Source organism: Xiphophorus hellerii, chromosome 9 (genome assembly GCF_003331165.1).
Source record: "Xiphophorus hellerii strain 12219 chromosome 9, Xiphophorus_hellerii-4.1, whole genome shotgun sequence".
NCBI classification, from domain to species: domain Eukaryota; kingdom Metazoa; phylum Chordata; class Actinopteri; order Cyprinodontiformes; family Poeciliidae; genus Xiphophorus; species Xiphophorus hellerii.
In genome coordinates this window covers 29,085,880-29,100,132 of record NC_045680.1, presented here as the reverse complement: position 1 = coordinate 29,100,132, position 14,253 = coordinate 29,085,880, and the positions used below count along the sequence as shown (strand labels likewise).

The 14,253-nt window shown below is 38.4% G+C and overlaps 2 protein-coding genes across 2 annotated transcripts in view; one reads left to right on the top strand and one right to left on the bottom strand.

The window, feature by feature from the left end:
* Nucleotides 1-14,253, bottom strand: part of LOC116726052 (uncharacterized) — a 591,833-nt gene that overhangs the window by 541,052 nt on the left and 36,528 nt on the right. The window lies entirely within an intron of this gene.
* The window catches only part of LOC116726034 (desmoglein-2-like), a 45,713-nt gene continuing 41,047 nt past the window's right edge, over nucleotides 9,588-14,253 (top strand). Inside the window, exons 1-3 of the mRNA XM_032572505.1 lie at nucleotides 9,588-9,760; nucleotides 11,334-11,459; nucleotides 12,598-12,753. Coding sequence (XP_032428396.1) covers nucleotides 9,704-9,760; nucleotides 11,334-11,459; nucleotides 12,598-12,753 — 339 coding nt within the window. The 5' untranslated portion in view covers nucleotides 9,588-9,703. The remainder of the gene's footprint in view (nucleotides 9,761-11,333; nucleotides 11,460-12,597; nucleotides 12,754-14,253) is intronic.

Sequence of the window (14,253 nt, the reverse complement as noted above, 5' to 3'; positions counted from 1 at the left end):
TCTATCCTTGACCTATACTATCTTTTCTCAGCCACAAAATACAGAGGTTTTTCTGTAAAGTACAATCAAGAGGCGTCATCATATGTCTTGAGTGTGGATAAACTGGATTTTTACTTTTGTGCTGCTCATCTTTACTCTGGATATCATATGGAGGAAATCTGTGAGTGCAAGTGCAGTTATTTAACCTTCACACACAGAAAATTGGTGTGCAAGAGAATTCCAAGAGCTGAAAAAAGTTACTGTCAGTGAAATGCATCAGTCCTATCGGGCCTTTTTGGCCTGTGGGACTCCAGAAGCAGTTGATGGGTACCCAGCGGGTGAAGTGGCATGCAGTTTGGGTGGTTACTGAGGCGTGGGAGGAGTTTGGAGAGGCCATGGAGAAAGACTTCCGCACGGCTTCGAGACAATTCTGGTCCACCATCCGGTGTCTCAGGAGGGTGAAGCAGTACAGCACCAACACTGTTTATAGTGGGGATGGTGTGCTGCTGACCTCAACTCGGGATGTTGTGGGCAGAATACTTCGAAGACCTTCTCAATCCCACCAACATGCCTTCCATTGAGGAAGCTGAGCCTGGGGACTCTGGGTTGGGCTCTCTAATCTCTGGGGACGAGGTCGCCGAGGTGGTTAAAAAGCTCCTCGGTGGCAAGGCCCCGGGTGAATGAGAGTCGCCCGGAGTTATTTAAGGCTCTGGATGTTGTAGGGTTGTGTTGGCTGACGCGACTCTATATTGATCTCAATATTGCATGGACATTGGGGGAAGTTCCCCTGGATTGGCAGACTGGGGTGGTGGTTTCCCTGTTCAAAAAGGGGGACCGGAGGGTGTGCTCCAATTATAGAGGGGTCACACTCTTAAGCCTCCCTGGCAAGGTCTATTCAGGGGTCCTGGAGAGGAGAGTCCGTCGGATAGTCGAACCTCGGATTCAGGAAGAGCAGTGTGGTTTTCGTCCTGGCCATGGAACACTGGACCAGCTCTACACCCTCGGCAGGGTCCTGGAGGGTGCATGGGAGTTCACCCAACCAGTCTACATGTGTTTTGTGGACTTGGAGAAGGCGCTCGACAGTGTTCCTCGGAGAGCCATGTGGGGGGTTTTCTGGAGTATGGGGTACCGGGCCCTTTGATACGGGCTGTCAGGTCCCTGTATGACCGCATTGCCAGCAGTAAGTCGGACTCGTTTCCTGTGAGAGTTGGACTCCACCAGGGATCCAAGGAACCACTGTTCACCAATTCTGTTCATTACTTTCATAGACAGAATTTCTAGGCACAGCCAAGGTGTTGAGGGGATCCGTTTTGGTGGCCTTAGGATCACATCTCTGCTTTTTGCGGATGATGTGGTCCTATTGGCTTCATCAGGTCGTGATCTGCAGCTCTCGCTGGAGCGATTCGCATCAGAGTGTGAAACGGCCGGGATGAAGATCAGTGCCTCCAAATCCGAGGCCATGGTCTTGAGCCGGAAAAGGGTAGAGTGCCTTCTCCGGGTTGGGGGCGGGGGATGTCCTGCCCCAAGTGGAGGAGTTCAAGTATCTCAGGATCTTGTTCACGAATGAGGGAAGAAGGGAGCGGGAGATCGACAGGCGGATTGAGCAACGTCTGCTGTGAAGCGGACACTGTACTGGTCTGTCATGGTGAAGAGAGAGCTGAGCCAAAAAGCGAAGCTCTCGATTTACCGGTCGATCTACGTTCCCACCCTTATCTATGGTCATGAGCTTTGGGTCATGACTGAAAGAACGAGGTCACGGATACAGGCAGCTGAAATGGGTTAAGGTGTCTGGGCTCTCCCTTAGAGTTAGTGCACTGCTGCCTTGCAGCAAGAAGGTCCTGGGTTCAAGTCCCAACCCGCGGACTGTTCTCAGTGTGCGTTGGTTGGTTGTCTTCTGATGCTTCAGCTTCTTCCCACAGTCCAAAAACATATGTTAATTGGTGTCGCCATCTAGGGTAAATCCTGCCTCTTGCTTACTGACTGCTGGAGATAAGCACTAGCAACGCTCACAACCCAAAAGGATAAGCATGTTAGATAATAGATGGATAGATGGAACTGAAACATTGGGGAGAGTGGGACAAAATCAAAATTCACTTATTGTTTTTGGTGAGGAGGCAGAAGACATACTGGCATCTTTACACCTGACTTCTGAGGAGACAAGTGATTTTGGGCCCTATGACAAAAAATAAAATTGGGCCCCCCTGTGCAACTGCTGTTACGACCCATCAAAAGCGTCACATTATTTTAAAGGTTTGCAACTGCCTTTTCTTTGGCCCAATATGGATATTAGCACGATATTTAACTCTAGTCAATTTTACATGCAACAATTTGCATACAGTATGCGAATAGGTAGGTTTTTACATTTTTTTGCTGTAACAGTCACAGGCAATGTGTAAAATGTAGATAAAGCTATCCAGACTTCACAAAAAAGTCTGGATAGACTTTTTTTTAAAAAAAAGTCTATGGTATTGGTACTTTTACCAGTACCATACTGCATTTTGGTAAAAGTGCAGTATGTAATTTTCATAAAAAATATATTTTTTCCCATATTTGTTAAAACTGTCACCATGTTAACAGTTTGTTGAGACAGACGATCTGTGATATCTCCAATCGGTGGAGGAGGTGGAGGAGGTGGATCTCCTCCACCTCCTCCCTGAGCTACTCTTGTAGTCTGAAGTAATGCACCACTCTGACAAAAACAACCAATCAGAGCCAGGAGGAGGGTCTTAGTGCTGTCAGTCAATTTTAGCACATTTTTCTGTAAATGTGCTAATGACAGAAAAACAACTTATTGTTACAAGAAAACTGTTTATCTGCCATCATTGCTATGCTAATTAAACTGAGCATAGGCGTAGGACCGGGGGGGTGGGGGGGCGTGTACCCTCCAATATTGGAGACAGTCGCATTCGTCCCACCCAATAATTTCACTGCAGTTGCGAAGAATTTTGAAATCTTCCACTCGCATGCTTTTATTTTGAAGGCGCACCACAGCGCCTTCAGCACAGCGCTTCCTCCCCCCTCTGAACAGCTCAGAGTGTTTAGGAGGCAGCAGGAGCCAGAAACTCTGTATGAATGAGGTCAACGGTCTGACGGGAATGTTGCCACGAATATCACTTGTTTATAATATCTTGCTGTCAATTTACTTTCATATATAGAACTAAATCCTTTTGGTTAAGCCGTTTTAATTCTGGAATAGTCACATGTCCAACATTTTACTGCTAACTTTGTCTAAATGTTAGCTACTCTAGCCACAATGTTTTATTTTATCAGAATGAGACTGAAACAGCAGCAAAATGAGCCTTTTTTATTACATTATATATTCAGGAGAAAGGCAGTGCTAGAATGATGTTGAAGAAAGATGAAAAAGCTCTGGTCAGGTCTTCATTTAGATTATTGAAATATGTATTAACCGGTTTTAATTTTTAAATAAACTAAACTATTTTATTATGAGAAGGTATAGGAGAGCCAGGTGGAGTTTCAGGGTGTGAAGGTATAAAAATTATATTAATTATAATAGAACCAGAAAGAAGAACAGGTGAGGGCTGAAGTCAGGTTGATTTCTTTCAACGTTTCAATATTTTTTTCATTATTTCCACTCTATAAGGGTAATGGTTAGGAGACATGAAAAGAAAAGCACTTGAGGTTTAAGAATAAATGAGTGAAAAGTTTTGCTATCAGAAACAGCTTACACGGTATAATAATGTATACATCTGAAAATTGTTAAGTTGTTTAAATTCTCATTCTGTATGATAAAAACATAGTTTTTTATATTTAGTTAATTCACATTCTGATACTGTACATCACTGTAGTGTATGTTGTAAATACATGAATCCATGCAGGAACATCAGTCTGCAAAGTCAGAGGGAGGCAGAGACAGAAACACATATCAGTAGATATTTTAGTTAAATGAAAATAAAAATGACAGGAGAAGAAAAACATTTAGTCTGTTTACCTCAGTGTTTTTATGGCTCATGTTTGGTAAGTTGCTGAATGCAGAGCTGGATAGTGAGACTGAGTTATCAGTGAGGAGCTAAGGTGTCAGTTAGATGTGAAAAGTATCATTTTTATTTATTTTGAAGATCAAACTGTTGCACTGATGTAGAGAGTTGTTCAAGAAAAACAAAACTTGTTTTTTAGATTTTATTTTTGTTGGTCAAACTGCTGTATTGAGTTTAAAACTGATGAGTCCTATTTTCTTACTCCAGTTTTAGAAAGAGGCAGAACTTGTTCAATTGCCAGTCAACTTACATCAATACATTTTGACCAATAAAATATATCAGAATCTGGTAGCTTGTGTGCTACCAGAGTATTTAACTTTCTAGTTGTGAGGCAAATGATAAAGTGAGTGTTCAGTCCTGGAATGACAGTCATTATGCAAAGTGAGTGCATAACTTTAATCTGATTATTGGATTGTAAATAGTAACGTGTTAGAATACTTGTTTCTGAAACAAGGAGCCAGATTAGACGTTTTGATGGTAAATTTGATTATGACATTTCTGCTCAAGCTGATCTGTCAGGTTTCCGATATGCGTCCCCCCCCCCCAATTACGCCCTTGAAACTGAGCATTCACAACAGGCTTTGCTAGCTGTAGCATAGCCCACCACAAAGGGAAAAGAGGATGAGTGGCAGCACATGAGGTTGTGATTGACAGCACTAAGCTCCACCTCCTGCCTCTGATTGGCTGTTTCTAGATAGCACTGGGAAAAGGCAGAGGAATTAATATTTTTCTTCACAGATTATCCCTCATACCATACTACATAATGACCGTTTTAACAAATGGAGATCGACAGACAGATTGGCGCAGTGTCTAGAGTGAAGCAGGAGCTGTTCCGGTCTGTCATGGTAAAGAGAGAGCTGAGTCAAAAAGCGAAGCTCTCAATTTATGTTCCTACCCTCATCTATGGTCATCACAGAAAGAATGAGGTCATGGATACAAGCGGCTGAAATGAGTTTTCTCCAGCTGGATTCTCCCTTAGAAGTAGGTTGAGAAGCTCAGTCATCCGGGAGGGAATACTCCTTCATGACATGAGAGTTCTCAAAGAACAGGAACAGTGCAGATCATTCAAGCATCGGACTTTAGTGCAAATCCTAAAAGCTTTATTTTTCTTTTGTCTTTAATAAAGTGATCATTTATTTATTTCATAAATACACTGGACTGAATTGTGCTTTATGCATGGAGAAGCCCAGCAAAAAAAAAAAAAAACCTGGGGTAAATAAACTGCTTGGGAAGTGTCTCCTTTCCCTAGTGGAGAAAACATGACCCTTAAGAGATGTGAGGATGTCTTATCTGTGGTTGTGGGACAGCGAGAGCAGCAAGCCTTTACCATTATCAAAAAAGAACTGCTGACTCCTCAGGGCTTCCCTGTAAGATCCTAATGCAGAAACATGGATGTCAGTGAGGATGTGAGGATCCTCATGTGAGGATGACTCATACACATGAGTCATCCTCATGTGTAATAATAGCTGTGCTGCTCCAGAGGCAAGCTGATGCAGGTTGGAAACTGGTTGGGTTTGCTTTGGGAGGTCTCTTGAAACAGATCCCAAACCTCCAGCTTTTCTGCATGACTCCAAGAGCTTCTGTGAGCTTCCACTTTGTACACAGCAAAAATACATAATCACAGTTTCTTTTCTCCATACCAGCCTATTTGGCATTGGCAGGGACTAACAGTCTGAGAAAAGAACAAATAAAGGTTTGCAAAGTGAAGCTATAGGTTAAAAAGATGGTGTTCGATTCAGTTGATCAGTGCATTTTAAAACTGTGTTTAGGCCTGTTCTGAGCTTTAAAACCTGTTTTAATCTTCTAAAAATACATTGCTAATGAATGGAGCAGAGATAACAGAAGAAAGTCTTTAGTGACCAGCATATACAGAATATTTACCATCAACAAAGTCAGAAAATAAGCTAGATAATTGTCAGAACTCTGGATTCTTGGGTTGGGTTTTGTTTATTTTTGTGATTTTCTGTTCCTATTATCAGTTAGGTTCCAGTCTCTTTTGTTTAACCCAGGGGTCTCAAACTCCAGGCCTCGAGGGCCGCAGTCCTGCAGTTTTTAGATGTGCCACAGGTACAAAACACTGGATTGAAATGACTTAATGACCTCCTCCTTGTGTAGATCAGTGTTCCAGAGCCTTAATGACCTAATTATTCTGTTCAGGTGTGGTGCAGCAGAGGCACAACAGGACTGGAGTTTGAGATCCCTGGTTAACCCTTCTTGGTCATTCTAATTTTATTAGTTGTCACTTATTTTGGTTACATCTGTCTCATTCTTGTTTTCCTTTATTTCAGCCCTGCATAGTGTTTTCTAATTATGCTTATTATTGTTACTCTAGGGGTCAAGATGATTTCCTTTGTTCTCTTCCTCACTCTCCTATGTTCCCCGTGTGAATCTTCCCAGCTTTCCTGTGCCACACTCTCTCCTCCCCTCAGCCTGGCTCCTGCTCCAAATACTCACACCTGTAATCAATTAGTGCATCAGCCCTGGTCGATTATTGTCTCTACCACCTCCCAGTATTTAAGCTGCTCTTTCTTAGTCACAACTTGCAGGTTTGTCTCATCATTCTCCATGGTTTTCCTGTTATTCTTTTTGTGCCCAGTTTGGTTTGTTGTTTAATTTTTATTCCCCTGGACTTTGCAATTGTTGTATGTTGGCTTCATTTTATTATTATTAAATGCATCATCTCATAAACTATGCCTTTGCCTGCTGCATTTGGGTACACATCATTCAACATACCATGACAGTAATAATTAAAAGACATGATGTATTTGGCTAAAAATTTTATCGAAGTACCTATTGGAATTCTACTTAATGTTTCTGTGAACTGCAGCACACACTCTTGGTGAATAAGTTTGCTCTGTAGACTGATCTACTTGGAAGGTGTCCATTACATAAAAATGAGGCTGGAAATCACATGTTCACTTGCTTTGTTTACTTGCCCTGAAGCAAGAAGCAAAACTGAAATGGCTCCTCTTAATAAATAAGCTATTTTGATATTCTTCAGAGTGATTATTATTGGAGTGAATCAAAACTTGTGCTCTGGCAAGAAAATAAATGATCCAATGAACAGACATGTGATAGCCTGTCTAAAAAGGCTTAGTGTTTTAAAGATCACGTCAGACCAAAGGTTTCTCTCTCACTGATGCCCACATTCTATCCTCTTTCCACTAACATGGATAAAACAAAAAGGTTTGCAGATTAACTTTTTCTCTTGGATCGTGAAGGACAACTTCCACTGCTGTAAAGGGATAAAAAAAAGTGAAATTACCATGCCATAGAGACTTTGTAAGGAGTTTAAAACTCACAACATTATAGAGAAATGAACTGTTGTGATATATTCTCAATGTGGGTAATGTTATTTAGCAAATCACACACAAACAGATGTACTGTAATTGTCCTTTTTATATAATTTACATAATTTAAGTCACCTGTTTAAGATTGAGGATTAAGTCAGGTGTTTCTGTTTTATTGAGATAGGCTACTTGTCCCAACTAGACAAGAAGCTCTGCAAGAAATGTTGTAGCATGATTTCTTTCATGTTTTCTCACAGTGAAAACCTGTAATTCAGAAAACTGTCATCTGCACCCCACCCCAAACACATTCATTAATGAGTCATTTAGAAATCTTTCCAAACAGTTTTGGAAGTATATTGAACTTTTGAGAGCTACCTGAGCTGCACTTGCAGTCCCATGCCTGTTCTTCAGTTATTCTTAAAAATTATAGTTTTTACATTTTTCATTTAAAGTGAATCATGCATATTTTAGCTCACAATAACATATAGAAATCAAGTCTGGTATCAAACATAACATAGCCCAGCATGTCTTTACCAAATAAAAAAAGAAAAAATAGGCACATGGAAAATTGATAAAGCAGTAGTGAATGTGTGAACAAAAATAGAATGTTATATATATACAGTACAGACCAAAAGTTTGGACACACCTTTTAATTCAATGAGTTTCCTTTATTTTCATAACTATTGACATTGTAGATTCACACTGAAGGCATCAAAACTATGAATAACACATGTGGAAATATGCACTAAACAAAAAAGTGTAAAACAACTGAAAATAGCCCTTATATTCTAGTTTCTTCAAAGTAGCAACATTTTGCTGTGATTACTACTTTGCACACACTCTGCATTTTCTTGATGAGCTTCAAGAGGTAGTCACCTGAAATGGTTTTCACTTCATAGGTGTGCCCTGTCAGGTTAATAAGTGGGATTTCTTGCCTTATAAATAGTCATGAAAATAAAGAAAACCCATTGAATTAGAAAGGTGTGTCCAAACTTTTGATCTGTACTGTATATATGTAAAATAATGTTATATTGCGCTCTTTTTGATGTTGTCACTCTGTTATTGTTATCTTATCGTCTTGTCTCCTTGGCTCAATCCATTCCGAATGACATTTCACAGTATGAGGTGGATTTTCTGTTGAGATGAATTAATGACTTGCTGTGCAGCAGTAGGAATCCACAATATATGACAGACTGGGGTGCAGCTGGAGAGGGTGCCAAAGTGATTGTGGAAAAATTATTTCTAGAAGGCATTTTCTGTATTCAACTCTTGTTCTTGCATGGGTAAATAAAGTAATCAATAAAAATGGCACAGCACTGATTAGGCTTCTGTCTTCTCCCACACACACACACACACACAAAAGCATTCAAGTGCGCATCCCTTTGAGAATGTGCTGGGGTGCATTTATCTTAAATTTGGATTGTGAAATCTTGTATTTTATCCATGACTATATCATAATTATACAGCTGCATAATGAAAACCGCTGTAGGAGGGGTATGATGTGTCCATGTACACCTCAAAATTGTTCATGTAGACTTTTTAGTTCTGCATTTTTGCCTTAAAAAGACATTTCATGCAAAGGTGTGAGGGTTAGGTTAGGGAGAAGCATTGGTGGAGACGCATTGTGGGGAAGAGGAGAATGCTGATGTACCCACAGTTATGCAATTAGGCCTATTTTGTGCCAAGAATAAAGCCAAAACTTAAATGTGAATGCCATACAGTCTTATTTAACAAATCGGGATATACGTCCAGATGAGGCTTGACAGATTAATAGTACCTTTTGAAAATAAAACCTTTTAGCAACAATGAAACATAGCTGTACATAATCCTCATGTAAATAAGCACTGTACAAGGAATGAGAAACAGATTTTTTTATGTGCACAAGAGACAATGATTTGAAGACTGAACAAGAAGTTTTGAAAATATAAATTTAGTTCTGAGAAACGCACCACAGCAAATGAGGAAAACTGTCAAATGGCAATTGCACAGGGAGGCAATGTGGTTGGGTTTTAGTTCTAGTTTTGCTTTTTATACATAAATGACTCAACAGTCAGTCTAACTGTGCTGTTGACTCTAAAAACAACTAAAATCAGCAACCAAAAGATGGAGGATTTTTCAGATTATGCACTGTTTTTCTGCCCTTTTATGCTTCAGTGGTTTTAAGCTTGCCAGGTGTTCAACCCTCAGGGCATACCTGTACTTTTTTAAAGTTTACAACCGACACACCTTTTAGAAACATCCAAGGATATGACAGTTAAAAGATCAGAGGACAACTGAATCATGAGAGTGAAACCGGTTTGCCCAACAATAAGTAGTGTGCAGGTTGTGACAGGAGGGGGTAAAAGTGATAGCTTTTAAAGAAGAAGACAGGCTTAGCAGCCATTTTTTAAGCTGCTGTGAAAGGACGGTTTAGTACTCTGTGACTCACCTGTGCTCATGGCTGCACTGTTTTCTCCAGAAGTGAGGCTGATCCTCTTCACAGTGCTGTTCTTGGTGAGTAAATATTCCAGTCATTTTCTATTTTTAGTTTGAGAAACTATGACTTGTTGCAGTTTTATATTGTCTGTAACAAATCATAACTTGATTTTTCAGCTGACTAGATTCATGCATCCCACAATTAACTCGATCTGTCAAACATTTTGGATGGTATTTTTCTTTCTTGGGGTATTTAAACCTATTTGAATGCTGCAATTTATGAACAACTATTTCTTTTGTTGATGTTTTTTCAACAAATACAAATATACAAAAATTAAAACACTTTAGTAAATGGAAAAAGGTAACATTGTCCTTTGATCTTACCGCTATGATATGTAGGAAGTCTATGTGCAGGATGTGAAGCATTCAAGATCTTAAATAGTAAACAGAGAAAAACAAGCTCAAGGTGATATGTACAAGTTTTAATAGTGAGAATATTAGTTTTAAAAGTCGTTAACTGTTTCTGAAGCTGTGGTACAGAATAGGCCTATAACGACTAACATGAACACGGGTTGCTCCTAACAGCAGCAGGCTCTCAGTGGGGCAGTCATCTTGTTTTTATGCAAATAGCTGTGAGCAGATTGTGTAGCACTGCTGTCTCCCTGCAATACTTTCAGACTGTGGCTAACTTAGCAACAGTGTAAGTTAGATTGTGGCTAACTTTGCTGTGTAGACTTCTAGATCCTCTCCATTTGTGCGGGTTTATTCAGAACCATTGCTTCCTCCTGCATTTTAAAAAGTTGCATGGGAAATTATTTGGTAACTGTAAATTGTTTTAGGAGTGTGTTGGTGAGTCCACAACTGGCTGTCTTTGTCTCAGTGTTCACTCCCTGATGGACTGATAACCTGTCAATGTTTTTATCCTTCTTGAAGAAAAAGTTGATCAATGTAGTATTGTCCATATTTTGATGTCGGTGCTTTTCTTAAAATAAATACAAACCATTCAATAAAAAGGGAAGCAATTTTTGTTATAAATGAATTATGTTTCTAACTTTATCTTTGCTTCTTTTTTGCTTATAATGACAAATTCCAAGAGGGCTTAGTGTTCAGCAGGAACGAGAAAATAAAAGATTAATTTTGCTTTAAACATTTTCTACATGCGATTTAAGAAGCTGCGCGTGACACAATAAAAGCGTGACACTGTGACTCAAGCAGGAGAATTACTGGCAACATTAAAACTTTTTTCAGATTAGGTTCATAGTTCTGATGTTAAAACTCTCTGAAATGCTTTTTCTCACATAAAATAGCAACAACTTGCCTTTAATGTTAACCCTTGTACATTAAAAGATCAGAATATAAATCTGAGTCACATCTTCATATTGGAGTTCTCCCTGTATGAGTGTAGCCTGTTGGATGGAACTGTACATAACAGCAGTGTATTACAATAATAGTAATGTAATATTCAGTGAGAAGAAAACATTTAAAAACTGTTTTTGCTGTTAATAACAATTAAAATGAACTCTTTTAATGATAAAGGTGATATCATTCTGCTTTCTCTCTGAATGGTATCAAAAATCTGAAAAATCTGAGCCAAACTTTTTCAATTGCAATTATTTCATTCTAATCCCAATAATCTGTTTTCTGGTTTCAGATGATCAGTGCTGATGCAAAAGAGAAAGGCTTAAAAACACTGAAACGAGCAAAAAGAGAATGGATCCTTCCTCCTGCCAAGCTGAAGGAGAACCATAACTACACCCATCTGGAATTCATTGCAAAGGTTCTTTTCTATCATTCAACATCATACATACTAACTCATGATGGTGTGAGAAACCAAAAGGAAACATGTCAGAAAAAGCTTTAAAAATTTAGATTCTAGATGATTTTAATCACAAAACAAATCCCTCCTCCCCCTCGGCGGATGCACTGGGTGGCAAAAAGTTTCTCTTATTTTCAAATCAAAAACGGACAGGTATGCAGTACAGCCCTCCCACCAACATGGGTCCTAGGAAAACCCATTTTTAGCAGTACCTGGAAGAGGCATGTGAGACCCGAATCTGTCCTGAACATTAAGCATTAATGTATTTTTTTAAGTAGATAGAACAGAACGTTTTAATTAGTGTACTTCAAATCACTGCTGGTGTGTTGGTGCTTTTGGGTAGTAGTTGGCGTTTTGTAATACCGAGTGAAACAAAAAGATAAGATTGTTCTTTGTTGTATGAATGAACTTAAAAAGAAACGGTCTTAGTACTTAAACAATTTACTTTCTGAAAAATATTGCAATGTTTTGTGTCTTGAACAAATATTTTTGACCTCAACATAACATAGATAATGCCCTTTGAGAGCTAAAGATATAAAGGGCATTATAAAATCTGCACTGAGATTCATTTTTCTTGGTGCAATTCTAGCTTTCTAACCAACTGACTATCAATGGGCAACATGGCAAGACTGTACACTGAAAAAAATTATTCTGTGGCGAAGTAAACTTAACATAACATAATGCACCATTGGGTGGTGCAGATTGCTACAGTCGATAGTAGCCACACAGGCACACCCACTGGAATGAAACAAATGCACCCAGTACAACACTTTCATTCTATTGGCTAAGAGGTTGCCAGGCGTCTGTACTTTTTTTCGAGACAGCAAAAAAGAGACCGCAAGCCAGCAGAGAGGTTTGCGAGTGGAGATTTGATCTGAGCAGAGAGAAGTTTTGAGCACGAGGAGAAAGATTTGAGAGAATACAGAGAATATTTTAAAGAGAGCAGAAGTTTTGAGTACAAGCGTTACCAGTTTCGAGAACAAAGACATGAAGTCCTCTCAGGCAGAAAATGTGTGCTCTTGACTTATGGCAGTAAAATTCCCCCATACACTGAATACCACTGAGTGAGATCCTTATATGTTGTCTGTTTTGTTTTCAGATCCGCTCTGACAGAGATAAACAGTGGAAGGTGGAATACTCCCTGACAGGAGCAGGAGCTGACAAACCCCCTTTCAATCTGTTTGTGGTGGATCACAACACGGGATTTATACGAATAACTGATATTCTGGACAGGGAAAAATATCCTTCATACAATGTAGGTCCTTATTATCTATGAGGTCTTTGAAGCACCACATTAGTCCAGCTGAAACACTGGAAACATATACAGTTTTTTTCATTCGAAATGTGGGACTACTTTAAGCTTTAAACTTTAGAACTACTAGTTCTACCTCTAGTTTCACCATTGACACAGTAAGAATAGGAATGATGATAATAATGGTTACTTTTAGAATTCTAGGTCAGAGAGAGGCATGTACCTAATAGAACAGAATAGAATAGAAACAGTCTTTATTGTCAGGTGTAACAGCAGCATCAGACAAAAGTTTATTATTTTATTAAGAACAATAACAATAATACAAATACTACTATACTGCACAAGATTATAACATTAAAAAAAATCCTGTGCAGTTATTAGAATAGAAATAACTTAACCCGGTCCAAGGGATTAGGATGACTTTTTTTTTTAAATGTACATAATGTGCATGTGTATTAAATTTTAAAACTTGCAAATAATAGAATAATTTAAAATAATATTAAAAAAAGATAAAAATAAAATAAATACATTAAATTACAGAGATTTTGTGGATTATTGACAAGGTGGTGTCAATACTAATAATTTATCTGATGGACTGAACACCTTTATTACCTTCATTAACAGAAGTAATGTTGAGAAAATGTTTAAAGGGCCCGGATAAGTAAAAATGACTTTTATGAGCTTTATATAATGTCATAATGATCAAAACCATACCTGGAGTGTTTTCTTAATTTTTTTCATGCATGTTTAACAAATTCTTTAATCTTCCTTGGCAACCATTCAGCTGTGCAAAATGCCTGAGTGACCAAGCATAATGAACCATTATTGCTTTGGGCTAATTATCATCCACTTAAAAGAGGACGTTAGTATTTATAGCTCATGATCCAAACATCTGTCACCAAATTACATTTGATGAAAATCAGTTGAATTGGCATTTCATTTGCCAGTTTAGGATTAATATCTCCCTCACCTAGAAAGAAAGAAAGAATGAAAGAAAGAAAGATTTGATTTTAACAACACATTTATTTTTCAATAAAAATACACTTTCACATAGTTTTCTTCAACATTCACGCAAACATTGAATTGAAAACTAACTTTCTATTAACCACAGAGCACACAACATTATTAAAGCACCACAAAGATAAAAATTCAGTTAAGTTATTCATCATTGAAAATAACATAAATTCTGCTTTTACTCTATTTTTTACCATCAGAATACACATCCTGTCGACTTTTTCCCCCCCAAGATTCCATTTAATTTATTTCTTCTATTAATATAAATGGAAAATTTTGCCTGTCCAATAAGAAAATTTAACAAAATCCACTTACTAGATTATTTTTTGTATAACCTGCACCAAATATAAAAGCTACTTCAGACCAATAAACACCACATTTTTTAAAAACATCTTTCAACAAAAAAAAACAAAGGTGGAAGTCATTTACGATCAAGAAACATGTGAAAAGTAGTAGTTTCTATTTCTTCACAAAAAAAGACATAATTCA